This window comes from Papio anubis, chromosome 18, assembly GCF_008728515.1.
Source record: "Papio anubis isolate 15944 chromosome 18, Panubis1.0, whole genome shotgun sequence".
NCBI lineage: Eukaryota > Metazoa > Chordata > Mammalia > Primates > Cercopithecidae > Papio > Papio anubis.
In genome coordinates, this window is record NC_044993.1 from 72,571,938 (window position 1) to 72,599,852 (window position 27,915).

General features: G+C 56.3%; 2 protein-coding genes across 5 annotated transcripts in view; one reads left to right on the forward strand and one right to left on the reverse strand.

Annotated features, from left to right (window-relative positions):
* Positions 1-27,915, forward strand: part of IFT140 (intraflagellar transport 140) — a 103,107-nt gene that overhangs the window by 50,250 nt on the left and 24,942 nt on the right. For all 4 annotated transcript variants that reach the window (XM_021931630.2, XM_021931633.2, XM_021931632.2 and 1 more), the window contains one exon: positions 2,895-3,094. In XM_021931630.2, coding sequence (XP_021787322.2) covers positions 2,895-3,094 — 200 coding nt within the window. The remainder of the gene's footprint in view (positions 1-2,894; positions 3,095-27,915) is intronic.
* TMEM204 (transmembrane protein 204) lies at positions 5,372-27,654 on the reverse strand. The gene is made up of 3 exons (XM_003916336.5): positions 26,656-27,654; positions 19,116-19,271; positions 5,372-6,165 (listed from the first exon to the last, which is right to left on the reverse strand). The coding sequence occupies exons 1-3, from the start codon at positions 26,933-26,935 to the stop codon at positions 5,921-5,923; spliced, it is 681 nt and encodes a 226-aa protein (XP_003916385.1). The 5' UTR covers positions 26,936-27,654; the 3' UTR covers positions 5,372-5,920.

Below are 27,915 nucleotides of genomic sequence, written 5' to 3' on the forward strand. Positions count from 1 at the left end.
CTTTTATTTCCATGAAACGTGGAAGCTTCTCTCCTGTTAGATACACTCCTTCAGCAAACATGTACATTTTCTTCCCTACCACTTCCTGTTTACTGTCACATCAGAGGAAGGACTAAACTGTGTAGACTCTGACCTGGATTGCTTTTGGATTTTCACAATCAGTGGCTTATCAACGTTAAGAATGAACTCTGTACTTTTCTAATTTTCTTCAGTAAGCCTGTGTTACTTTTATAACCCAAGGTGGGTTGAGGGAGCATTTAAACTGGGACAGAGGGAGCATAGACCCCAGAGGGACATTCCGGGAAGGGGAAGGACAGGCAGCCCTGCATGGCCACGGAAGCCAACACAGATGCTACTGCACCAGCAGCCACCACGGTGGACCACAGGCGCACCAGCTCCACGCACACCCCCGAGCTGGTGTTCACCTTCATAGGACCTGGCATAAAGGACATGGTGGTGGTGGGGTGGGGCACTTCCTAACTTGTGACAGTGACATGAGCAGGTGTGTGCTGGCCTCTGGTCCTCGGGCTCTGCTGGAACCTTGTGTGCAGTGATGGATTAACAGCATTCACACAAATGCGAACCTGGTTGCAGTTGGCGGCTGTGTTCCCGGTCACCACGTAGAGCCAGGCTGCACAGCCAGCAGAGACTGGCATGGTGCTGGTTTGTGCGTCACACTGCTCCCTGCGGTGGAGGCAGTCTAGCTGCATGAAGACTGGGAAAGCATCGTGTGATCTGCCAAATCGAGGGCTCCCTGCTCTGTCAATGCGTGTTTCCTTAATTCCTGTATTTTAATAGACAAGTGTCACCAGCTTGGCATTCCTCCGAATTCCATGCTGGCTTTACGTTTCTCACGTGCTTTAATTTCTCTTTGATTTCAGAACTCAAAGCGTTAACAATGTTTTACATTATTTCTGTTGAGTTTTTCCCCGTTAATTTTGCATGGTGGCATTTCTGTCTTGCGCGCACTCACGCGTCTGTTCTTTTCTCTCTCGTTTCTCACTTTCCCGCATGCGTCCGCTCCTCGTAGTTGTTGTTCCAGAGAGCAGGCGTGTATGACGCAGTCGTAAGTACAGACACCCAGGTCATGTGTCGCTTGCTCCCCCAGGTTGTTTTCCTGAGGTCCTTTTCTTCCCTTGTTTTCCGTACAATTGTCTGTGCACTGATGCCTTCTGCTTAGCTTGCATGTTCACTTTTACCGAGGTCTGTCGTAAGCCTGAGACACTCAGCGTCAGCTGTCTTTATTTGAGCCGGACACCCCTCACCTAGCAAAGCTCATCAGGAGCCCGCCAGCTGTGGCCATGGCTGGGACGTGGGACACAGCTCTTTCCTCTGCTGTGTGGGACACAGGAAGAACTTAGTTTACCAACATTTGTAATAGAGGGAGTTTCCGTAACTCAGCCTTTCGAGTCTCACTTTCCAGTGAGGACTAGCCATGAGGTCTTTTGTCTGTTAACACTGCCGTTGTTCACATTTTCAAATGGCTCAGCCTAGTTTCTCCAAGGTATGAGGGTGGATCTGGGTCCAGCAGCCCTTAGGACCCTGCCCCTGCACGGTGTGACTGGTCAGCTGTGACTTGGGATTGACAGTCCCTCCCTCACAGAGCTGTGAGCAGGACATAGTGAATGATGAGAATTCACATTCACACAGTGAACCAGGTACCCATTCGGTCCACACCAAGCTGCCGTTGTTATCAGAGGTGAGGGCGCTTCCTTGCAGTTTGTTAAACCACAGCAGGCAGGAATTCCCTGTTGTTTTTGCGCGTGTACGTTTTCGGACAGTTTCCACTCAATGCAGAAGCAGTCCAAACCCTTCGGCACTCAGCACCCTGCAGATGGGCCCCAGTCACTCCATCCTCAGGCCCTCCACTCCAGCGCCTCTCTGTGGGGCCTCAGGGCCTTTGCTTATGCTCTGCACTGTGCCAAGAAGGGGCTCCCCATCACAACTGGGTCTGACAAATCCCCCAGATTTCTTTGAGACCCAGGCCAAGTGCCACCTCGCCTGTGAGGCCTACTCACCAGGACTGCAGGTCAGCTTCTGTGGGAGCAGTGAGCTGATGGGAGCAGAGCTGGGGAGGCAGGTGGCTGGAGTCACCCTTCAGGAAGTCACACAATAGCAGCAGATGCAAGACCAGGGAAGCCTGACCCAAGAAGGGTATGAGGTGATCCGTTTCACGCAGGGGAGTGCGTGTGCTCTCAGAGAAACGGGACCCAGATGAGGGGCAGGGCTAGAGCCCAGAGAGAGCGTGCGGAGCCCCTGCCTCACGGAGGAAGCGACCCATGATTAAAGACGAGGCAAGCAGTTGGAGGGGCTTGTGGAGGGTCAGTGGTCCCTCGGGAGCGCTGATTTCCAGGAACTGGGTATGAGAACATGCTCAGGCGAGGATGGGGCTCCAGCAAGCCATAGCAGTGTGCTCCCACACTGGGCCCAGAGCCGCGTCCCTCCCTGGGCCATGCAGGGCCTCACTGCCCAGGACACTGGGCCCACAGCCACATCCCCCTCTGTGCCATGCAGGGCCTCACTGCCCAGGCTGAGGGCTCTCTTGAAAAACACCCATAGAGGGTACACAGCCTGTCCAGGTTATTGTTTTGGAAAATTCTACCTGAAATCATGCTTCTGTTACTTAATTTTAAGAGAGTTTAAAAAACAAATTCATGCACGGGCAGCCTTTGCTTACCCATTATCTGAAGCCAGAGCCAAAAGCTCTGACCATTGCCAGTGACCCTAAAGGTTTTCAGTGCATCTGGCAGGGACTTGACCTGTTGCTAAATATCTGTGTCTGTCTGCGGAGAGATTTCTTCCCCATAACGGAGCTAAATCTAGAGGACGAGATCTGGGCGAGGGCTTCAGCTCTACATATGAGTTAACAAACACCTGGGTCCTTTGTCATTTAGCCAGAAGAAGCAGACAGAGAAGAGGAGAGGGAGCCTGGGTGCCACCACATCCCTCAGATGGTGTCCAGGAGACCCCTGAGAGACTTCGTGGGGCTGGAGGACTGCGACAAGGCCACCCGGGACGCCATGCTCCACTTCAGCTTCTTCATCACCATCGGAGACATGGACGAAGCCTTCAAATCCATCAAGCTCATCAAAAGGTGAGGATCCCGCCCACCGGGATGTCGGGAGATGGCGCGTGCTCACGGCTCTTTCCTTTCCCCACGTCTTCCTTCTTGGTTCGCCTGTTGAAATAGTTAACTTCTCGTGAGTGCGTCGTGGTGTATTTCATCGTCTTCCCACTCGATGAAATGCTGTCCAGCTTGCGGGAGCCACATGGGAAGCTCTCAGCCTCTGTGGCGCTGGGAGCCTCTCGGGCTATTTAGTTGCTTCCTAGTGGAAAGTTCTGCCGTTCCTAAACATCCGTAATACCCATCCCTCTGGGAATAATTGCTCCTAAACAGAAGTTTGGACAAGTAAACGCTAAAAACAGCCAGGTGGAAACACAATTACAGTTGCTCTAAAAGAGGTTGTCAATCAAGAGCTGTCTGCAAGCACCTTCTTCTTCATTCTGCAGAGAATCTAGAAATCCTTTCCTCTTCACGAGAGCGTTTCACAGATCTTAATGTCCAAAGGGTAGAAAATCAAAGAAGGAAACTAAACAGGTAAAAGAAGGGTGTGGCTTTAGGTTGCCTGGAGCAAGCTCTCCGTCGATGTGCCGTGATGATGCCTGTCACACAGGTGTCCGAGAGGGTGCAGGACCCCGGCCCACTGTCCTAAAGCAGGATGGCCAATCCTTCATTCCCCATGCCAGACCTTCCACACTAGCCGTGCAGATGAGCAGCACTGCCCGGCCCTCCTTGATTGCTTTGACTTAATATAAAGGTAGTTGCAGACCATAATTGACCTTGTGGCCAGTTTAAACCTTCCATGTGGCCAGGCGCAGTGGCTCACGCCTGTAATCCCCGCACTTTGGGAGGCTGAGGCAGGCAGATCACCTGAGGTCGGGAATTCGAGACCAGCCTGACCAACATGGAGAAACCCCATCTCTACTAAAAATACAAAATTAGCCGGGCAGTTGTGATGCGTTCCTGAAGTCCCAGCTACTCAGAAGGCTGAGGCAGGAGAATTGCTTGAACCCAGGAGGTGGAGGTTGCCGTGAGCCAAGATCAGGCCACTGTACTCCAGCCCGGGTGACAGAGTGAGACTCCATCCAGAAGAAAACAAAACAGAGCAAAAAACCAATTAATTTCAGCATATGATTGGAAACAAAAATTCCTTGTCAGAAAAAAAGTTGAGCAGGGAAGATAAAAGCCAACTATCCATGCTAGTGTGTACCGTGGACGTGAAGCTCGGATTTCCACGCTGTGCGCTGAGTGTGTCACGGACGGTCAGTCCGTAAATGCTTTCCAGTCTTTATCAGTTGAAGACCAATTCCTGGAGCAGTATGGGCCTCAAAATCCAAACTGATCCCCTCAGCTCGCTGGAAGGCCAGAAGCAGCCAAACTAAACATTTATATTAGCAGCGGGTGGCCTGGCGGCCCGGCCCCGACTGTACACATCGCAGCAGTTTCTCCTTCCGGCCGATGCCAGCAGGGAGCTCTGCCTTCAGGTGGCCATGGGGCCAAGCAGTGCCGCACCCAGGCAGAGGAGGCACCAGGACTGTGGTTGCAGTGTGGCCAGGCAGCCTTGGGTTCTGGTTCTGGGGGCTGTGGGCCAGTTTTGACCCCTCAGATACAGATGTTAGGTGTTTTCTGCCCAACTCAAGGACTTACGGCTTGTTCCTCTCTTAACAGATTTAGGACACGGGGTTGTTTGGACCCAGTGCAGCATCATGCAGGCATTTTGTAGCCCACCAAGCATTTCACTAAAGATAGGCTGAAGGTTTCTTGTTTTTGTTTTTGTTTTTTGAGACAGAGTCTCGCTGTGTTGCCCAGGCTGGAGTGTAGTGACGTGATCTCGGCTCACTGCAAGCTCCACCTCCTGGGTTCAAGCGATTTTCCTGCCTCAGCTTCCCGAGTGGCTGGGACTACAGGCACCCACCACCATGCCTGGCTAATTTTTTTTTCATATTTTCAGTAGAGACAGGGTTTCACTATGTTGACCAGGCTGATCTCGAACTCCTGACCTCATGATCCACCCGCCTCGGTCTCCCAAAGTGCTGGATTACAGGTGTGAGCCATCACACCCAGCCTGGCTGAGGGTTTTTAAGCAAATAGACTCCTTCGCTTTTATTCTACCAGTTGTTGATCAGAGAGTCTGTAAGGACTTGGGCTTCTGAGACTTGGTTGAACAGAAGTGTGGATCAGGGTGTGTATGCCTACGGGGTCTCTGAAAAGGTCGTTTTGACCCTTAGTGTGAGCCCCCAAAAAATCACAGAAAAGTGGATCAAATGTTTTTCAGCCATGTCGCAGTATAGATGGATAGAACACAAGTTATAGACAGAGTTCAGAGACTTGCATTTATTTAATTTAGGAAAGGAATCGAGCAAAACAGGCATGAACACGATTCTGTCTGAAACCATCACTAGCCGGCTATAGATTATGACTCACTCAAGGAATATTGTGAATATTTTAAGAAAATTTTCCTTATTGGTCTGCTTTACAAAGTGTAAGACATGACTGGGCTGCCCCTCTCAGCAGATGCAGAATAAATTAATCCCAAAGCAAAGCGGAGCGCAGGGCAGCCTCACGCCACCTAACCTGTGTCTCAGCTTCCAGCCTCCACCCTGAAGCACGTGTGGCCATGGAGCCGCGTTGCGCTAACCAGGAAAGCTGGAGGCAAATGAGGTTGGCCCACAGCACGTATAGACATATGACCGACATAACAGTAAACACGCACGCGTCTCACACGCATGGCACAGAGGTCACCCAGACTCATCCCGTGCCTCTGCACAAGCAGGGGAAGTGACTTGGTGGTGGAGTCCCTTGGTTTCCAGGCTTTCCATGATAGCAGGTGCACGTCGATGGAGTCCTGAGAAGGGCGACTCAGCATGGTGACTCCACGTAGTCATTGTCCAGCCCACGGCGAAAGCGCGCCGTCAGGGAGCGGCTGATGACAATCACTCGGGGCGCCATGCAGTCCTCCCTCTTGTGGAGAATGTTCCAGATGAGCATGGCTGCCGCCAGCGTGGCCAGAAGGCAGGCACCAATGTTCAGGTAGCAGGACCAGGACAGGTTGGTGTATGGGCCAATTCTGTAGAAAGTCACTAGTCCGATAACCAGGACAAAACCTGCAGATGAGAGAGAAGGGTTGAGAGGCCTTATCTGAGAGGAAGGCAGGTTCCACTCCTTCCCCAGCCCTCTGTCCTAGAGCGGGTTCCAGCCTGCTTTACCCTTCCCCAGTCCTCTGTCCTAAAGCAGGTTCTTGCTTTATGGGGCAGCCGCCCCGGTGTTGAGCCACCTTGTTGTTTTTTTTTTTTTTTTTTTTTTTTTGAGATGAAGTCTCGCTCTGTCGCCCAGGCTGGAGTGCAGTGGCTGGATCTCAGCTCACTGCAACCTCTGCCTCCCGGGTTCACACCATTCTGCTGCCTCAGACTCCCGAGTAGCTGGGACTACAGGCGCCCGCCACCACGCCCGGCTAATCTTTTTGTATTTTTAGTAGAGACGGGGTTTCTCTGTGTTAGTCAGGATGGTCTCGATCTCCTGACCTTGTGATCCACCCGCCTCGGCCTCCCAAAATGCTGGGATTACACGCGTGAGCCACCGCGCCCGGCCTGAGCCACCCTGTATTAGCCCTTCTGTGGCTCTTAGGACTTTAGGCTCTAGCGGCTGTGGAGGGTGGTGTGTGTCTGCTTCCTTCTGTCCTGGCATGCTGCTCCTGTGACCTTTCCTTCAGGTCAGCACTGATGCTTGCAACACAAACTTGGGGGGCCTTTCCTAGCCCCCCAAACTCAGCAGTAATTTTGTGCTAAATCCATCTCTGACTTTTGTAAATGCTTAATTCGTTGAAAGTGAAAGTAAAAAGATATTTTCTAAGTCTCATCTGAAAACAGGTCAGTTTGGTGCTCATCGTGCCCAGAGCTGTGCTCCTGACAGTTTCTCGCTCCTGGCCTTTGCTCTGGGAACTGCAGATGGCCTGGCATCTGCGGCTCGGGCAGGGCAGAGATGGGGCCAGTGCCTTGTCTGGGGCTCCTTGACTATGTCTGGTGTCTTCCCTCAAAGTCAGTGCTTCTCGTTCTAGACCCTCCCTACTGCCTGGCGGATTTTCCTTCCATGCTTTCCCCTCTTTCCAGAGCCTGAAACCAGAGAAGGAGAGGTGGACCATGAGCAACCCTCGGTTGGCTCAGCTTGTTCCCGTCTAGTTAGTTGCTGATACCACAGTCACTTATAATTTTATCTTTAAGGAGCTCCACAGACTTTTTTAGTTCTTACAACAGGAAAATCAGGGTTTCATGCCTGGAATCTGCCAACTAGGATAACAGGATACTGTGGCTGCACCGATGGAGCTGGGTGTCCTTATCCAGCTGGAAACATAGGCTCTGGGATGGAGAGCCATCCATGTGGCCCTGCCCCTCCTCATCGCCTACAGCCATGGGGACATGGCCACATATTGTCCTGGAGGCCATGGGGCCTCCAGCCAGCCTTTAGCCCCAGTCCCACTTCTGCCTACCCAGCACCCCTCCCTCTCTGTTACAGTGACCTGAGTGGGTCTATTTCTTGTACCCAAAGTGCCAGAGACTCTCTGTAACTCACACTGGTCCAGATTAAACTCTCCAGCCCCTCTTGCCCACGGGGGACTCGTCCATGTTTCTCCCCAGGCTCTGGCCGTGCCGAGCCCCACGGCTGTCCCTCCGCCTGGTCTGCGTGTTGACACCTGTGTGTCTGTTCACGCCGGTCTCTCCACTCCCAGCCGCCTCCCCTGCATTCCTCAGGAAACCAAATCATGTCCTGCCCTGTGTGGCCCCAGCATCGAGAGAGGACGGGAGAGAAACAGACACAGGGACAGAGACACAGAGAGACAGAGACCAAGAGAGATACAGAGAGACAGACACAGAGACAGACAGAGACAGAGGCATAGGGAAGGAGAGACAGAGCGAGAGATGGGTAACCAGCCTTGTTTTTCCTAAACACACAAGCATTATCTTCTCGTCATCACTGTACCCTCCGGAAAGTATGAATTAAGCATTTATCTATCTCCATTTTGTCCTGAACAATGACAGTGACTGGTTTCTGTGTTCATTCTTTATAATACTTCATGGAGCTTTTTATACGTAGGTAGCTCCTGGATACTTCTGTTTTATTAAAAATAACATTCTAGGCAAGGCACAGTGGCTCATGCCTGTAATCCCAGCACTTTGGGAGGCTGAGACGGGTGGATCACAAGGTCAGGAGTTCAAGACCGGCCTGGCCAAGATGGTGAAACCCATCTCTACTAAAAATACAAAAAAAAAAAAAAATTAGCGAGGCATGATGGCACATGCCTGTAGTCCCGGCTACTCAGGAGACTGAGGCAGAGAATTGCTTGAACCCAGGAGGCAGACGTTGCAGTGAGCTGAGATCAAGCCACTGCACTCCAGCCTGGGAGGTGACAGAGCAAGACTCCCTTTCAAAAAAAAAAAAAAAGCATCCTATTTGTAATGAAAACTAACAAAGGAAACTTCTGGCATTTCTACCAGTGTTGAATGTGCCCTCTGCTCACGATCGTGTGGTATCAATGCTTGTGTTACTGGGCTGAAGGAATGAGCCTGTGTTGTGTGTGATGAAAATGAGAGCACTTTGAACAGTGTCCTCTCGTGTTCACAGTGTCTAGCACTTTCTGCCGGTGGGGGATGGGTTGTGCTTGCGTCAGGGCTCAGAGGAGGTGGCCCTGGAGGCAGGGCACGCACAGTGGGGAGCTCAGGACACCTGGGACAGAGGCGAGCGGGAAGGGTGGGGCGCTCTTGGCAGGGGCAGTGGGAGCCTTGGGGAGAGTCCCGGCCCAGCAGGGGGCAACGCTGGAGGACGGGAGGTTATGCCGGCAGCAGCTGGCCTTCATGAGGCTCCAGCCCACTGTGGCCAGAGCCTGTTTCTCCCCCTTACCAGGCTTCCTTTCTACTTGCGGGTGTTACAGAAACATGTTTAAAATCTATGTGGCCTCCAGTTCCACACATCATTCATCCAAATGGAACAGTGGAAAGGGATTGGGCCCCCCATGGCTTCCAGGGTCAACCTCCCTCACCATCTGTGGTTGTCGTGGGGGTCAGTTTCCATACAGAGGGGACCTGGAGGTACCATCATTGAGGAAGTGTGAGGGATGAGAACTCAATCCGGAGGGCTGACCCTAAGGCTTTTGGAATGGATAAGATGCACTCACTTCCTGGAATGAGCAAAATGAGAAAGGGAGAAGCACCGACTGGTGCGGCTGCAAGCGGAGGGGCTGCCCCTCGCCCAGGACTGCGCTGGCGCTGGCTGCTCTGGAAGCCGCTGCTGCCCTGGGACCCGCAGCCCTACTCCCAGGAGGGCGAGTGGACGAAGCTCAGCACGGCAAGGCCCCGGGTCAGCCGCCCTCAGAGCGTGGGCAGACGTGCTCTGGACGGCCCAGCATTAGACAGTGGTCCAGTGGGGAGGAGGGGCGTGCAGGGGGATGGCGTGGGCCACACAATACCAGGGGGAGCCCCGGGGACGTCACCAGGGACACACCCGGGAGGCTTCTGAGTGCACAGCTCGGCTTCACAGCGGCTTTCTAGGAAAAGCTCGGGAAGAAAGCTCTAAGGAAACATGGGGCAACCAGCCTGGGGAGCATGCCCCGCAGAGTTGATCTTGCTGGGTCTGCCGGACCACGCGCGTGTGGTGTGGCCTCCTTTGTACAGGTAGCTCCCAACAAAGCACAGTAGAAGATTGAAGTGCCGCGGATCTTAGGCTCTTCCATGAACAAGCACGTCCCGAAGTTGGGTTCGACAGTGAGGGATGTGCTGGGTGTTTCAAGGTGTCTGCGGCTGTGCTGGGTGACCTTGCTGGGGACATTGATGCAGGCGGCCCTCCCTCCAGTGCTGCACCCTGATCTTTATCAAACTCATATCCTGTCTCCCCAGCACTCAGCACCCTTGTGGTTCTCATTGCCTTAGGATCTCCCCTGATACCTGCGGCTGCCCCTCTGCCACCTGTGGTCACACTGGCCCTTTCCACCCCTCTGAGTCACCAGGTCCACCTACTCTGGGCTTCTCCTTGTGCCACTGTCCCCAGATTGACTGGCCCCAGGGAGGAGGGGCCCCTCCTGCTTCTGATCCTTCGGGCCTCGGCTTAGAGTTGCACCTGCCCCCACCCCCGCCAGCTGTGGTCATTGTGTCTTTACTCATGGATGGCTCTGGCCGCTGTCCCCCGCCATAGGGCAGGCTCCCCGGGGCCAGAACTTGCCCCATCATTGACCACAGCTTCCCAGGAGTCACTCCACAATTACTTGTTGAGTGAATCATTTGAGGAAATCAAAGTGGACATAAAACAGAATAGAATGCAGTGTGGGGCCGGGCGCGGTGGCTCAAGCCTGTAATCCCAGCACTTTGGGAGGCCGAGACGGGTGGATCATGAGGTCAGGAGATCGAGACCATCCTGGCTAACACGGTGAAACCCCGTCTCTACTGAAAAATACAAAAAACTAGCCGGGCGCGGTGGCGGGCGCCTGTAGTCCCGGCTACTCGGGAGGCTGAGGCAGGAGAATGGCGGGAACCCGGGAGGCGGAGCTTGCAGTGAGCTGAGATCCGGCCACTGCACTCCAGCCTGGGCGACAGAGCAAGACTCCGTCTCAAAAAAAAAATAAATAAAAATAAAAATTAAAAAAAAAAAAAAAAAAAGAATGCAGTGTGGACCTGCGGGAAAGGCGAGGAGGGACAGCAGCCTTGGCATTTTAGTGACCAACACCCCTCAGAGGGACAGGACCCTTTGGCCAGATCACATGGATGCCGCTACACTGGTGCCTTCAAATGCTCACGGAGGGGCACCATAATTCCCAAGGACCCGCTGGCATCGGCTACATGGCCCTGTACTTAGCAGGCCTGTTCAGCCGCCACTGGCATGCCGGGGACCACACTAGGGTTAGCATCAGCCACAGAGACGGCTAGGGCACTCTTGACTTGTCCTTGGGGGACTGGCATTCCTTTTAGAGAGATGGGGAAGTCATTAATCTCGTTGTCCCCAGAGGGTGGCATTTGGCAGGGCCTCGCCCTACCTGGTCAAGCTTGTGGGGAAGGCTCTCCAGGCTCTCAGTTAAAAGTGGAAAGACCAAACCATGGAGGAAACCACAGAGCGGGCGGCAGGACCGAGTGCCGCCTCCTGCCCCAAGGCAGTAATCAAGGTGGCAGATCAGGTGTAAACAACAAGCCTAACAGGCAGGGACCATCACAAAGCAGGAGGGAGCAGGGCAGGCCCCACCCCAGAGTCATGAGTCTAGAAAGCTGTTTCTTGAAAATCTAGCAACAAGTGACCGGGCGCCGTGCCTCACGCCTGTAATCCTACCACTTAGGGAGGCCGAGGCGGTGGATCACCTGAGGTCAGGAGTTCCAGACCAGCCTGGCCAACATGGTGAAACCGCATCTCTACTAAAGGTACAAAAATTAGCCAGGCGTGGTAGCGGGTGCCTGTAATCCCAGCTACTCAAGAGGCTGAGGCAGGAGAATCGCTGGAACCCGGGAGGTGGAGCTTGCGGTGAGCCGAGACTGCCACTGCACTCCAGCCTAGGCAACAGGAGCGAAACTCCGTCTAAAAATAAAAATAAAAATAAAAAAATAAAGAAAAGCACCCAAGGTGCGTCTGGAGCCGTGTTCTGGGAGCTTCATTCTGGGAGGCGCGTTCTGGGAGTCCAGTTCTGGGAGTCGCACTTCGCTCGCTGGTGGGAGCCACATTCTGGGAGTCCAGTCTGGGAGCTGCGTTCTGGGAGCCACATTCTAGGAGCTGCGCTTTGCTCGCTGGTGGCACAGCTCCAGGGCTGGAGCTTACTTGGCATATTTATCACCACAGAAGCAGAAGGGAAAATTCTAAGTCTGTACCTTGTGTGAAAAAAAGGCTAAAATTTTGCATTTACTTGACTTCTATGTGAAGACCAGTGTCGGCTTTTGTTTGTCTTTGGTTCTGTTTAGAGCACATCTAGATAGAGAGGGGTTTGTAAGGTTAGAACCGTGCTCTCGGTCACCAGTGAGACCCGGAGGCGCCACCAGGCCCCAGACCTCCTGAACCTGAGCAGCCCTAGGCATGCTGTGAAAAGGGGACATTGCCCTCGTCCTAGCACCAGAGCAGGCAGGGGCACCACTGCTGGAGAGCGCCGGTGGCTCCTGCGGAGGACGGTGGTCCTGATCCTACCCTGACGGAGAAAAGTTTATGTCATGAACAGATGCTTGGCGTGAGGGAACCTTCCATGTGTTCCACGTGTCAGCAGTAAAAAGCTAACAAATACACGGAAATGCAGAGGCGCCTGTAGCCACACACCTCACTGCACTGCTCTAACCTTGGCCTCCAGACGCTGGTAAGAAGGTGACTGAGTCAGCTGCATCATCACACGGTGCTGTGGATGCTGTTCCGAAGTCAAGTTCGCCATTTTTTTTTTTTTTTTTTGAAACGGAGTCTCGCTCTGTCGCCCAGGCTGGAGTGCAGTGGCCACATCTCAGCTCACTGCAAGCTCCACCTCCCGGGTTCACGCCATTCTCCTGCCTCAGCCTCCCGAGTAGCTGGGACTTCAGGCGCCCGCCATCTCGCCCGGCTAGTTTTTTGTATTTTTTTTTTAGTAGAGACGGGGTTTCACTGGGTTAGCCAGGATGGTCTCGATCTCCTGACCTCGTGATCCGCCCCTCTCAGCCTCCCAAAGTGCTGGGATTACAGGGTTGAGCCACCGCGCCCGGCCAAGTTAGCCTTTTACTGCTGTCCTTTCCACTTCCCTACGTGGGGGGATAGGAAGGGGTGGAAGGAGACAGGGCTGGGGCTGGCCCTAAACCTTTGAGTTTTCCTTTCTCACACCGTCTTTATATTAAGATTCCCTCTCTCCTCATTGTCCTGTTTCCTGAAGAATTTTCCCCCAAAACTTTTCAATGATGTTCATCAGTTTGTCTAGAAACAAATGTAAGGGAAGAGTTTTAGCAAACATGAGATTCTGCCCGTGGAATCAATTCCATTTCATGAAGTTGTGTTGCCAAAGCAAACAGCCTCTTCCTGTGAGCCGCCCGGACGGTGTGAATTACAGCTCCGAGGCCCAGCCAGCCTTTCCCCTCTCCCTTCCTTCCTGCGGCTTCTTGGGGCTTCAGCTTCTGTCACAGGCCTTCCTTTTGGAATGGCTGTCACACAGGCACGCAGGTGGCAGAGTGGAAAGACCCCGGGGCTGACCCCGATGCTCTTCGGACAGCTGCAGAGCTGGCAAACTGGGTGCCCTTGGCTCTAAAGAGAATCTGCGGAGCAGACGGCTGCCTGGCCACTTCAAGGCCCTGGTGGGGGCTGGAGTTTCCCACCTGTGAGCAACAAGATGACGGTGACCCAAACGATCCTCTCTAGAGGGAGAGGCCCTGGGAGGGAAGAACGAGAGGCTCCAAAGCTCTCAACAGCCACAGTTGGAAGAGAAAGAAGAGATGAAGGGGACACAAACTGATGCCTGGGGAGTGGGCACCAAAGACAGGCAAGTGAGCTATGCAGACCAGGCTGACTGCAGCGGCCCACGCCTTCACCCTAGCACTTTGAGAGGCTAAAGCAGGAGGATCACTTGAGCCCAGGCGTGTGAGACCAGCCTGGGCAACATGGCAAGACCCCATCTATGCTTTAAGAAATAAATAGATGAGGCCGGGCGCGGTGGCTCAAGCCTGTAATCCCAGCACTTTGGGAGGCCGAGACGGGCGGATCACGAGGTCAGGAGATCGAGACCATCCTGGCTGACATGGTGAAACCCCGTCTCTACCAAAAATACAAAATTAGCTGGGCATGGTGGCTCATGCCTGTAGTCCCAGCTAATCAGGAGGCTGAGGCAGGAGAATCACTTGAACCTGGGAAGCGGGACTTAATATTGAACCCAGATTGCACCACTGAACTCCAGGCTGGGCATTGGAGTGAAACCTGTCTCAAATAAATAAATAATCCTGACCAAACAAAGAACCAGGTTATTGTAAATAACAAGAAAGTGTATATTTCCATGAGAAGATTCCCAAGTCTAGGAAAACAGCAGACTTTCTCACCAGCGAGCAGGATTCCAGGTCAGTGACTGACTATCAACCCTGCTGACCGTTTAAGGACTGATAAAGTCAATGTCTCCAGGAAAACCTGAATGCCATTGTGAAGGCAGTTCAGAATAAAACACCAACAGCTGACTTCTACACGGCAGCTTCTCAGCATGTCATGGGGCATCGGGATGGACCAGTGCCATCCAGGGTGCCCTTTCTAGTGTCCTTCTGGTGCCCCGATGTCATGTTCGGGGAATTTGGGGTTATATGCCACCATTTTCCAAAAAGGATCGGAAGTCATTTATACAAATTACAAGGTAATGCGGAGTCGGGGGGAAGAGGGATTGTTTCGAGGAAGAAGCAGGCGAGAACCCATCTCTCTGGCAACAGAACACGGAGAAACCCAGCTAAGCCCAGCATTCTTACAGCAGAGATGCCACAGGTTCCCACACGGACGCAGGGAGTGTCATGTGAGCACCGACGGGGGACGGTGGGGACTTCACTGGCTTCACCCCAATATGTGGCCATGACCTCCTCATGCTGGCCCTGGTAAGACAGCAGCTGCTCTGGGCTCCAGCGATGGCTGAGGAGTTGCCCTTTGAAGATTCAACCCAAGTACAGAGCTCTGCAGGGCTGCTAGATCGAACCACCGCAAAGAATTCTCTTCAGGCTCAGGACAGGACAGGACAGGACAGCAGACCCTGAGGCCCAGGCCCCGTGTGAAAGCCAGAGCTGCGGGCGGGAGGGCCCTGCTCCATGAATCGATCCTGGCGGCATTCTTGCCAAGAGGACAGTTTGCCCCCCGGAGGGGGACAGGCCTAGGTGGGGGTCACAGGTGCTGCACCAGGGAGCATGTGGGCTGCGCTTCAGGCCTGAAGCGTCTCACTGTGCGTGTTACCCAGCAGGGCTTCAGAGAGACGCTGGAAAAACAGCTGGGAGCATTGCTGACGATGGCACATCTGTGGGCTGGAGTGGTCACTCTCCATTGCACAGATCACACCAGGGGAAGGGGGACTCATCCAGGGACTCACGGCTGACCAGGGGCAGAGCCAGGAGCAGAATCCAGGCCACCTGCTCTGGGCTCCCGCAGAACCAGCCAGCGCTCCAGCCGGGAAACACCTGAGGCCTCGGGGCATCCTCAGGTACCTGATTGTGCCAGGGAGCCTCCCGGCCTAGACTGCCTGCAGAAGTCGCCCTCAGCCTTGTGCTGCTCAGGCATCAGGTGCCAGGGTCACGCCGTGGCCGCAGCCATCAGAGGCCGTAATGAACTTTTACCTTCCATTGGCCACTTGCCCTGACCCCCTTCAATACTCCTTTCCCTCTCTGCCCGTGCCTATCTGCACAAATCAACAAGACCACAGACCGTGAAAGAACAGAGGTGCCGTGCAGAGAGAAGAGGCTACAAGGAGGAGGGGGGAGAATCAAGGGGTCTGTGGAGTGAGCAGAACACAAGCTCTGAATAGAATGCCAAGGGTGGTGGCCACCAAGCCAGGACAGTGGGTTCCCTCAGCTGCTCTCTCTGGGTGTCAGAGCAGGGAAGAGGGAGCCTTGAGGGGCGAGGAGGGTGGTCCCTTTGCAGACCCAGGCGTCATGCTGAGCATGGCACTGGGCCCAGAAACATTTATGGAGTGAGAGCAAAAGCACAGGCCCTGTCACCTCTCTCTCGAGCTGACGAGCAGCCCTCCTTTCAGTGTGTTGCACTCTGGCTTTCGAGGGTGTTCCAGCCTCCCCATTATTCCATGTAGTTTTCCTCCTTTCATGAGCATCTTCTCTCCTCACTACCCGCCCCACCTCTGCCAAGCCCTGAGATCGAGGTTCACTTGCATAACAGGTAATAGCAGGCGTTTCCTTGTCCTGTGACAGGACATCCTGGCGCCCTTCAGTCTCTCCCTGACTGTTTAAAACAGACGCGAGCACAGGAAAAAAACCCGACTCTAAAATTAGCAGCATGATAGAAGAAAGGCACATAGCTGCTCTCTGTCCTGTTTGTCAATGAAACAAGTCTAAACAGGGCCAAAATGCATTTCCTTTTTGGGCAAAACAGACCCGTGAGGGGTGATGGTTGGACACTGAGGGGGAGAGGCGGCCTGCGGGGACAGGAGAAGCCGCCAGAACACCAAGGGCCCTCTCGGTGCCGCTGGCCCTCGCCCTGGTGCCCGCTGTTCTGGCGCTTGTTGAACAGAACCTGGTCCAGCCTTGTCAGAAGTTGTGCCGGAGCACAGTCGCTCCCCCGCCACCACCCTCCTGACCAGGACAGGCCTGAGGAAGCCCCCAGCCTGTCCCCCGGGAGTGCTGCAGGGCAGCTCAGCGTGGTCCGTCAGGCTGCTTGCCCCCGTGTGTGAGTTTTTAAGATAAATTTGGAAACACTATCTTGTCCTGAAATAAGATTTTGTAGGAAGTAAGCTGTCATTTTCGACATGACAAATCCACAGTAGTCCTAATAATTCTAAACAAGAGTTTCAAGGAGATTTATTAAGAAATGCAGTGATCTGGGCCGGGCGCGGTGGCTCACGCCTGTAATCCCAGCACTTTGGGAGGCCGAGGCGGACGGATCACGAGGTCAGGAGATCGAGACCATCCTGGCTAACATGGTGAAACCCCGTCTCTACTAAAAATACAAAAAATTAGCCAGGCGTGGTGGCAAGTGCCTGTAGTCCCAGCTACTTGGGAGGCTGAGGCAGGAGAATGGTGTGAACCAAAGAGGCAGAGGTTGCAGTGAGCAGAGATCGTGCCACTGCACTCCAGCCTGGGCAACAGAGTGAGACTCCATCTCAAAAAATGTAAAAAAAGAAAAAGAAATGCAGTGATCTGGCTGGGCGCAGTGGCACACGTCTGTAATTCCAGCACTTTGGGAGGCTGAGGCAGGTGGATCACCTGAGGTCAGGAGTTCGAGACCAGCCAGGCCAACAATGGTGAAACCCCATCTCTACTAAAAACACAAAAATTAGCGGGGCATGGTGGCACATGCCTGTAATCCCAGCTACACGGGAGGCTGAGGCAGGAAAATCACTTGAACCCAGGAGGCAGAGGTTGCAGTGAGCAGAAATTGCGCCACTGCACTCCAGCCTGGCCAACAGAGCAAGACTCCATCTCAAAAAAAAAAAAAAGAAATGTAGTGATCCATTGGGTTATCCTACTCGAAGGAGTTATTTTCAGAATCAAAAACTATTGCTTTTGCTTTCTGTATACCACTAAAATATCTTTATTCTGACCCAGCATTTCCAATTACATTTTCAAAATCTTCCATTTCCTTCTTTAAGCCACGGGGTTGCCAGTCTTTGCACGCGGTAGAGATTGGCCATTTCAGTGAGACAGGAAAACCACTTCTCTGTTTTATGGCCCTCGGGTCAGCAGAGGGCCCCGTGGGAGCTTTCCTAGCCTGGGCACCTCGTTGAGAGTCTCGTGTTTTCCCTGCAGTCATGCAGGAGGGGAGGAGGCAGAGTCAGTCCTCTGTCCCACGTCCCTGTCTCGTTCGTTCTTACAATCAGCTGGGTGGGGGCAGAAATTACCCTTTTCGAAATTGGGCACGCGGAGGCTCATGTTAGCTCAGTAATCTGCCCGACCCCACGTCGATAGTGATGGAAACAAGATGCAGCTTCAGTTCCGGGCTCCACGCCCTGTGCTCTTCCCCTGAAGCCTGGAGGCACCCTCCCTTCCCACCCTGTCCGCCAGGGGAAGTGACTTGTCCAGGGCCACACCATGCTATCACACCATGCTATTAATAGCGCCCAGAGAGCCGGCCTGACTCACCCGGGGCACTTTCCAGCGCAGGAATACCTGCCCCCACAGTCTGTCAGCCTCATTCTGGAAATTGTATTTCTTAAGAAAGATAAGGGCCCAGGATCGTTATTCCTAGAATGATTCACTCTGGACTTTCTGCCACTTCCTCTGTGGGAGCTGCAGGGCAGCCTGCAGAATGCCACACTGGCCCGAGGAGGAGGAGGAGGTGCGGGCAGCTCCGTGCTGGCCACGCTCAGCCACAGGCTGACATGCTCGCTTTCTTTGTGTCCCTGTCTCTGCAGTCACCAGACTGACTTGTCCCAGTGAGCAGCAGGAGACCTGAGCCTGCCCCAGGTGCCCGCGGTCCTCACACCTCTCAATCAGCCACGGAAGACCAGCAGAGCCCCTCGGGTCGCTGGGGGTCATGGCTGGACACTGCTGTGGCTCCACCACTTGTCTAGAACGCCGCAGGACCATTCCATAGGTCATTTACGACGACCGCATCACTGTCACCCTCTATGACACCAGATCTTCTCAAGCTCTGTCCCAGGGTGTTGGGTCTAGAGCGTTGAGAGGAGGCTCTGAGCAGCGATGGCCCCCTTGCCTGCAAGGCCGGGCCTCCTCCCCCACTCGCATGGCAGCTTGGGGAAGCCAGGGTCCTCGTGATGGTCCTGCCATCTGCATCTGTGTCCAAGCCAGGCACATGGCATGTGCTTGTGCAGGCCCCTCACCATCGGCTCAGGCCATGTGGAACGTGCTAGCGTGTTCTCCTCACTCTGTCTTGTCCCGCTCATGGAAAGGGCCTGCGCTGACCCCAGGCGGGTCCTAGGAAGCTGCGTTTATAACAGAGCACGGGCTTTGGCCTCCCTAGGCCTGATCTGCTCTAGGCCTCTTAGCTGGGAAGGGGCACAGGGCAGGGCCAGGCGTGGGCCCTTCTGCCTCTGCCCAGGGGCTGCTCCCCGCCAGCTGCCTCAGCATTGAGGAAGGGGCAGGACCCAGGCCACCCCATGTGGGCTGCACAAGGGCCAGTCAGCAGTCAGACCCCACAGACTCAGGAAAGCAAAATGCCTCGGCCTTTAAAGTGGAAAAGGGCATGACAGACACACCAGGCCGCGCCAGGTGGTGGCGGCCTCCCTGCTCCTTGGCCTGGGTGTGCTTCTGTCATTCATCATTCTTGCCCACAGCAGCCCGTGGAGAGGGAGGATGCCCCGTGGGGCTTCTCAGTGGTCTGTGGCCACACATTGAGAGGTATGGCCTGCAGCTTCCCCTCAGGCCACCCAAGGCCCCAGAACCCTCCTGTGACACCAGAAGGCCACAGGGGACAAGGACGTGGTGGCCCCGCCCGCCCGGGTACTTACTTGCTAGTTGGAACGCGGCGGCCATGGCCTCCTCCCAGCACGGGGCGTCGGGTGACAGCAGGGGCAGGCCCACCAGCCCCAGGATGAAAGTGAGCTGGCCTGCGGTGAGCGCAGCCGTGGCCACCAGGTTGCAGGCACGCATCATGTCGAACTGCACTGTAGGCCAAGAACAGAGAGACAGTGGTGAGCGCAGGTGGGCTCCAGAGGCCACGCCGGCCGTCACACCACTTTCATGGTCTGTGTTTGCCTTGGAAAGGACAGTCGGCACGGGCCGTGCCTCCTCTGGGCAGAGCCTTCTGGAAGCATCACGCCCTCCCCCTCACCTGCCTGCAAGCCCTGGGTCCCATGTCTTCCTGATCAGAAGGGTGCATCCCAGCCGCCAGGCCTGGTTGCAGTGGTCGTATCACTGCAGGGACGGGCGCTACGCTGCTGTTTCTGTCTCCCTGAGACAGCTGCTCCTCTCTGCTTGACTTGACCCTTGAAGACGATAGCATAGGGGTGGAGGTGGCAAGGGGAAGCCCCACCAGCAACACCAGCTTCCCTGTCTGCCTCACAGGCCCCTCACTAAACTCACAGCATGCAACACAAGGGTGCTGCCTGACCAGAGCCTCCGTGGGGGGCCAGCTCCTCAGGACTGCTGTCCTGTGTGGTCAGTTTCCCGACCCCCAAGCGGCCCATGGTTGTGTTTCCTCCTCCCAGCAGCTGGGGGACTTGGGCCCAAGGAGAAGCCCCTCTTCTGGGCCCCTCATAACCAGCAAGGAGCTGAGCAGGGGTCGCACATGGGTCTGAACCAGTGCCCCCCACCTGACCCTCTCACCCCCTGGGGCCCGGGCACCCCCACCCCATACACCTCCTGCCACAAATCCTTCACTCAGCGGCTAAAGTCAGGACCTGCTTCCCCACTCACAGTAGGTCTGCGCCTAGCCTTCTCTGTCCCCCACCTATACCCTGGTTGCAGGAGCCAGGCAGGCAGGGCATATGGACGCGTGGTCAGGGGAAGACAGAGCCTTCTGTGGATGAACCTTAGAGGGAGGTGCATTTGTTGCCCTTGGGGACCAGGGCTTGTCACATTTCTGTAGCAGAGAAATGTTCTCCCACAAATAAAACCTTACACAGAGGCCCAAATGAGGTGATGGTGAAGCAGTGTGTTCCCAGGCCCCGGCGTGCTGCAGAGCAAATAGTGTGTGTGTGGGTGGACACTCAGCCCAGAGTTAGGGGCTGCACGTGAAACAACAGCCCCACGGAGTCCCCAGCCTGTCATCGCCGTGCCTTGTTTTCGATTGAACAATATTTGGGAAATTCAATTCCCAAAGCTAAGTCGTTGCAAACAGTTGCACCTTTTTAAACGGCTTGCCTTGAAATTTCAGGGCATCTTCAGGTAACTGATGCAGGAGTCTAAGAGGGAAGCAGCCTTGCCAGTCAGGAGCAGGTCCCCGTGCCTGCATCCATCACAGACACCAGAATCGCTCAGGAGCGGGTCCCCGTGCCCGCATCCATCACAGACACGAGAATCGCTCAGGAGCGGGTCCCCGTGCCCGCATCCATCACAGACACGAGAATCGCTTAGGAGCGGGTCCCCGTGCCCGTATCCATCACAGGCACCCGAATCGCTCAGGAGCGGGTCCCCGTGCCCGCATCCATCACAGGCACCCGAATCGCTCAGGAGCGGGTCCCTGTGCCTGCATCCATCACAGACACCAGAATCGAGGGAGCAGCAGAATCTCCCAAGAGTCCTGAAGGTGCTGGCCTGTAGGGTGACTGCTGTGTGTCCTGGGCGGAGGCTGAGAGGGGGATGGGGAGATCCTCAAGCTGCCTCCTCAGAGCGTGCCTGTGGGAAGCCAGCCCGGCAGGGGAGGCTGTCGAGGTTCACGCATGCACGGGGCAGGCACGCTGGCATCAAGGCTCGGGGTGGGGGAAGGGGTACGGGCTGCTTTACTTCGCGAGTGTTTACGTGGTTAGAAGTATCCGTTGGAACCACTGTAGGGGGTATTAGCAGTTCCACGTGGTTCAACCTCAACATTTATTGAAATGCAGTCTGGATTCACAGAATAACCTCAAAGCTCCAGAGCCGAGGCATCTGCTTCCCAGCTGGCCCTGGCTCCCGGGCGCTGCCCAGCACTCACATCCCACCCTGGCTCCCGGCTGAGCTGGTGTCTGGGATGGTCTGTCTAGGCTTTCGGCATCCCGGTGTCCCTGGAGGCGCACTGCTCCTCGCCACGGAGGGCCCCCATCCTACCCACTGTATTTCAGGCTGCTTCCCTCCGCAGCACCCCCTCCTGTCACTCGGGGCGGAGGGAGCTCTCCTTCCTGGGTGCCAGGCTTTTCCAGCGTGCCCGCTACAGCCTGGGCGGCACCCCCAGCCCTGAGGCCTCCAGGGCATGAGGGCACTGCACAGGAAGTGGAGGCATGGAGGACCCTGGGGCACGGGGGCCCCCAGGCTGCTAAGGAGTCTGAGCAGCTGGTACGTGGCACCATGAGCCTTCCGCCAGCAAGGGGGAGAGCCAAACATGCTGCCAGCCCGTGGACAGGCGGGCACTACTGACAGGGCAGTGGGAAGCGGCAGCGGCTTCTCACTCATTTTTCTCGCAGCAAAACAGACGCCCCAGTGAGCGTCGCTGCCACGTAACTGAGAGCTCACGTTCTTTCATCTTCAAAGTAACTGCAGAGTTAGAAACCATAGCACTCCCGCAAGGTTCTCTCAAAAGAAGAAACAGACGCGGGGGCTGAGAGCCAGCCTGGTGGCCAAGGGTCCCCCGTAGGGAGAGCGGGAAAGCCTGGCAGCAGGTGAGGATCTGGCTCAGCGTGGGCACAGGCAGCCGTGGGGCCAGAGTGCTTGGAGGAAGGGGCAGAGCCCAGAGCACTGGAAATGCCAGAGGACGGCAGAGATGTGCTTGACCTCAACCTGGCACCGTGTGGCTTGCTGAGGCCTGAGGCGTGGGGTGGCATTGGCACTGTGTGGCTTGCTGGGGCCCAAGGCATGGGGCGACATTGGCACCGTGTGGCTTAGTGAGGCCTGAGGTGTGGGGCAATGTTGGTACTGTGCGACTTGGTGAGGCCCAAGGCGAGGGGCGGCGTGGCACTGTGCAGCTTGGTGAGGCCTGAGGTGTGGGGTGCCTTTGCCCTGGGTTTCTTACCTGCCCCAGGGCCTCTGCAGGTGGGACCAGCAGGAGCCAGGGTTTAGGCAGACACTGCCCCGGCAGACTGGCAGGACTTTCCTGACTGCTCCCGCGGGCTCCACAGCCAGCCCCGACCAGTGACCATGTGCAGCCTGCAGGGACCGGAATGAGGCCTGCATTTTGAGGGCGTCCTGTCGACGCGTTAGGGATGTGTGTGAGCTCTGGAGGTCCCTTCCAGCGGGATCTGTGGCACGGTGCTGTGCCATCTTTGCTCTTAACTGTCTTGGCAGTGATTTCCGTCCAGAAGCCTCTGCTTCTCTAAACATTGCAAAACGAGGGAGGCACTAAAACATCAAGCAGGTTATGTTTGAGGGAGGAGCAGCTCAGATTCCTGGCCCAGGGCTCTGAGCTCTGCCGTGGAGGGGAGGAAAGACCGGAATGAAGCGGGAGGAGGGGTACAGGGCTGCCCCGGGAGGAGCATAGCCCGGAATGGCATGACCGAGGTGGGCCTGAGCACGAGGCACAGCTGCACGCGTAGTTGTGAGGCTGAGTGACCGAGGCTCCTGGGAGCTGGGCATGTGCAGACGCACCCCTGACCTGTCCTCCCGCCCTCAGCCCCTGGCCTCCCAGCCTTCCTTCCTGGCAGCTCCAGGCACACAGCCCTGTGCCACACACCATGGCAGGGGCTCTGTGCAGCAGCCACACCCCACAAGCCACTGTGCAGCCTCCGAGTCCCCAGGGTGCGTGGCTCACCACAGCGGTACCCACAGACCCACCGCCCTGCCAGGAAGGAGGCACTCCTGACCGAGCCTTCCTGTCTGAGCCACGCTCCCGCCTGCCCCAAGAAAGCTGTTTAGAGCTGCCGTTCACAGCTCGGGCGTGTTACAGGTTCCTGTGGTGCTGCCTGTGTGTGTGGCCCCACGTGGTGGCCTCTGACTTTTAAAGATGTTGGTGAGAACGTGGTTCATCTGGGTCCTGGCCGAGCAGGGTTGAAGCCCGGGAGCTCTGTCCTCCAGCTGTACTCAGGCAGGGTCTCACGTGCCCATTTGATGTGTGGCGGGGCGTGCGTGGTGACGGAGACACGTGGAGCCACCGGAGAGAGGGGTGGGGCTCCCCTTTAGCGCCAGGCTCCAGCTCACCTGCATCAAGATTCAATCATACTGTCATCTGTTCCCGAGCCACCTTGTTGCAGATGCCTGACAGAACGCTCGAAACACAGAGCGAAGAAGTAAATGTCCAAAACGAGACGAAGTGAGGAGCAGAAATTGAGACCCGCGCTGGATATGGCCTGTGAGGTGGACCTCAGGCCTCCCTGGTCCCCCAAGCTCTCACAGAGAAAGACAGCCCCTGATCCGCAATGAAAGTCCCACTCACCACAGGCCACAGAACACCCCAAGCAGGGGCACAGGAGGGCCTGAACCTGGATGAAGTCGAGACCAGGCCCCTCTGCCCTGGGCCCAGCCCTGTTTGCCCTGATCAGAGTTCAGGATGTCCAGGGCGCATCTCCCATCCCTCAGGCAGGCCCCTGCTGATGTTTGCAAGTGACAAGCACTGGATGATTTTGACTCTGTGTGTTCCATGGGGTAGGGCCTCGGGGCACAGAGCCATCCGGAGACATCCACGCGGACCTCAGCGACATCCAGAAACCCTGAGGATGGCCTGGCCTGCGTGAGGAGACACGCGGTGTGACGTTGCCTTCCCTGGCTTGTGTGAGGAGACACGCGGTGTGACGTTGCCTTCCCTGGCGTGTGTGAGGTGACACGCGGTGTGACGTTGCCTTCCCTGGCTTGCCCCTCCCCAACCCTAGACTGGTTCTCGGGATGGAATTGTGAGCAAAGCAGCACCCAGCCTCACAGCACAGAGGGTCGCAGCCCATCATGCGTGCTGGGTGATTTTACAAGGAACGCTGGCCGAGGCATGAAGGAAGATGCTAGGAGCTGGCCGGACTCAGTGGGGTGGCCAGGCTGGAGCTGCTGCCCCTCGCCAGGGCTTACTTCCAGGCCCACCTAGGTTATGGGCAGGATTTTGCAGGCTTGACGTGCGGCGGTGGCAGGTAGCGGCCCCTCACCAGGTTGGGGACACGGGTGCACGTGAGTGGGGGCAGCAAATGTTGCTGGGCTGTGTGGACAGAGGGGCCACCCCGTGGGAGAACAGCACGTGGGCTTGGAGAGGTGGGCACCAGTGCAGATGGACGTTGGTGAAGGAGAAGGCAAGAGAGGCAGGAGGAAGACACCAGCACGGCCAAGGGAGACGCTGGGTGCGTCCCTGTCTTGGGGCCTTGGGGGATGTGGTGGCTGCACTCCAGCCTGGGTGACAGAGCAAGACTCCGTCTCAAAATAAATTTAAAAATGAAAGAAAAGTTACCCATCGAGCCTGTTCCTTTTCCTGAACTGAGTCTCATTCACACGGAGCTTCCGTGACGCTTCCCTCATGTGGACAAACCTTCGCTGCTCAGGTTCGCTGAGGCTCAGCCACCTGCAGATGCCGTACGAGTTGCAGGAGGATGTTGTAAATATTGTCCAAGGGGCTGACCAGGGCTCAGGGAGGAGCAGTAGACGCAGGCAGGTGAGCAGGAGGCTGTCCAGGGGGCTCTGTGAGGGGCTCGTGTGTCCTGCTGGCCTGAGGTGACCAGGCCTAAGCAAGTGGACAGCCGGGGACCTGGGACAGATGCAAACGACGCCCCAGAGGCTACACGTGGCCCTGTGACTGGAGGAATGCAAGAGGTAGCAACAGGGAGGGGCGCCAAGGCTCCCAACTGCCTTGAGACTGGGCTGCCTGGGCCACATGTGGGTGTTGGTGGCAGCAGTTAGGAGGCCTGGAGGTGCGCAGCTGCAGCCAAGGGCCGGCAGGGAACTCCCTCCCCTGGTGGGGGGTGCTCTGGGCTGGATGCCAGTGATGGTCCCAAAGCACACGAACACCCGGCCCCACCTCCAGGGCCTGCGAAACCGCTGCCCCCGCGAGAGGCTCGGCACAGTCACGGGGCTGCAGCTCCTTCAGCAGAGCAGGCAGAGTCTGGAAGAAGGGCGCCTGGCCTGAGTCACGCAGAGACCCAAGTCTCGGGCTTTCCATAAGACACCGGGTTCTGAGAGCCGGTAGAAGCTTTGAAGTTATTCATAGGCTTTGATCTTTTTAAAAGACGGCTGTTGGTCCCTGCTGGTGAAGGACGTGAGAGGAGGTGCCCAGTCCAGGCTGTGCAGCGCAGCTGAGGGCCTTCGAGTGGACAGAAGGGCGTTGAATTCCCTCGTGGGACCTCATCCTAGCCACATGGCTTCTGCAAAGCCTCGGTTTCTTTGCCTGCGAAATGGGGATGACGTTCCCCGCTGAGGGTTCTGAGTGCGGCAGGTTGAGGATGGAGCTGTGTGGTTGAGGCACATGTGGTATGTGTTACCCCAGGACTCCGAGACTCCCTCCAGAGCCTAGAGCAGAGGCACTGCCTCAGAGACCAGCATTGTCTTCAGAGCAGAAGGTGCGTCCAACCCTGAGCCTGGGACGCTCTGCAGCAGAGACTAGGGTGTCTGCGAGTCAAAACCTTGCCGGCAGTTTTAGAGAGTTGGCCTTTGGGAGACTTGCGTCCCCAGGCCGTGACTGCTGAGATGACCGTGGCTGTAAGCGCCTTCCTATGTATGCAGCCCCACACCTGCCACTCAAACCCCACAGTGTGGTGGCATCTTTCTGAGCCCCTTCCTCTCCCCTGCAACCACTCAGCATCCCTGTCCCCTTCTGAGTGTCCCGGCCTCCCTGTCCGTCTCCTTTCCAGTGTCCCATCTGAAACCCATCCCTGGGGATCTCCTTCTGCCGCTCTCCGCCTCAAAGACCCCAACAACTGTGAGAACAAAGCCAGAACTCACCCGTGCATTTTTAAACTTCTGTTTATTTTACTCATTTCTTGTTCATTTTACTCATGAGTAAAGAAACCGTATTTTTTTTTTTAATTTTTAGAGACAGGGTCTCTTACTATGTTGGCTAGGTTGGTCTTGAACTCTTGGCCTCAAGCAATCCTCTTGCCTTGGCCTCCCAAAGTGCTAGGATTACAGACGTGAGCCACTGCGCCCAGCCATAATAATTGTTTTCAACCAAGGAAAAAATGCCTTTCCTTGATTTGATTAATATACCCGTCTCTTAACTATGCGTAACTGCAGAAAGGCCACCCAAATGCCTGAGATGAATTCCTGTGTAAAAGAGCTGGAGGCAGATTCTGCACTGAGCAGGAGGGGTGTGTGGGGCTGCCTCTGGCCAGGGAGAGGGGGCTGTGGGGCCTGGTTCCCTGGGAGACCCAGTGCCCGCTCCTGCCTGTCCAGAGGCCACGCTTGGGGCAGAGCAGGGGCCAGGCCTCCCCACCCACTCACCAGGTCCGCGCCTGGCGTCTCCTGTGTGCCCTCGAGCCTCGGCCACGCTGAAGGCATCAGGAAAACAAGTGGACTTACGTTTGACGGTGCCTCGGGACTCCTGGAAGCCGGTCGCCTCAGAGCCCCAGCCCAGCGCCTCACAGTCACGTGCGTCCACCTGGCTGGCCCTGGCCCCAGGGCTCAGCCCTCCCCGGGCCCTGTCCACCAGCCAGCAGGACCTCCACAGCCCCACGCTGCGCCTGCGCCCGTCCTCCAGCGTCTGGCACACCCAGTTGGAGGTGAAGGCCGCCACGTTGTTGAGGATGAGTGAAACTAGGGCCACCAGCACGGCCGCAGCCACAAGTCTCTGCACAGTCATCGCTGTCACCAGTGCCGCCACTTATCCGGAGAAAGCCAAGTCCCAGTCCGCAGCCGCACGTCCAGGGTCCAGGGAGAGCCGACGCTGCTAGGGGTGGCTAGAGGACATCACCGCTCATCCTCGGGGTGGCGCGGGCGGAGGCCCATGGGCCGGTCCAGGTGAGCCGCCTCTCGGCCCGGCCTTATCCTCCTTCCTGCACCTGGAGCAGGGCCAGGCCTGTGCTGAAGCCGCTCGCCTCGGGGCCCATCCCAGGGAGGAGAGGGTGGGCAGCAGCAAGAACCCAGGGCCGGGAGTGCGCCGTCTTCCTGGGAAGCGGAGGCCGGCCTGCGCCGTGCGTGCCTCTTCTCGCCTGCAGCAGTGGAAAACAGAGTCACTCGGGAGGCCGGCAGCAGTGGGAGTCGAGCCGGGGCCACGCTTCTTAGCACCGGCCCGCCGTGAGCACCAGGCTCCAGGCAGGGTGACCAGCGTGGAGCACGTTCACAGCTCCTCTCTACCGCCTGGGCCCCTGTGCAGATGCCTCTAGGGCAGTTGGCTGGTCCTGGAAAGCGAGTGGCTGCCGCAGGGACGCCCGTGTGCGCGGAGCTCGCCTTCCCTGGCTCTCAGCAGAGAGGAAATGGTTGTTTTTGAGGCTGTTTTTGGTGAGCCGGAGGGCGTAGCCAACCGCAACAAATAGCGGCCCTGCCGCGGCAGCCAGACACCAACAGGATGTGCTTCCTGATGGGAAAGGCCGGGAGACTTCTGAGGCCCTGCTCCAGGCCCACCCCCTGCTGCCCCTCCCCACCTTCCTGTCCCAGAGGACAGACCAGGGATGCCAGGCGCGGGCCAGACCCCTTGTCTCGCCTGTTGCTTTTGAGCCTGGTGGCCCCCGGGGCCTGGAGGCCGGTGGGTACTGGGGGACTGTTGCCTACCCTGGGGACTTCACACCCCCCAGCCATCCAGTTGCCCTGGGACCATAGATACCCCCAGGACCATAGGTACCT

Coding starts and splice junctions, on each gene's coding strand:
- TMEM204 (XM_003916336.5), bottom strand. CDS start 26,935: ATGACTGTGCAGAGACTTGTGGCTGCGGCCGTGCTGGTGGCCCTAGTT. Junction 19,272..26,655: donor GTCCCGAGGCACCGTCAAAC/GTAAGTCCACTT, acceptor CTTGGCCTACAG/TGCAGTTCGACATGATGCGT. Junction 6,166..19,115: donor CGCCGCGTTCCAACTAGCAA/GTAAGTACCCGG, acceptor TCTCATCTGCAG/GTTTTGTCCTGGTTATCGGA.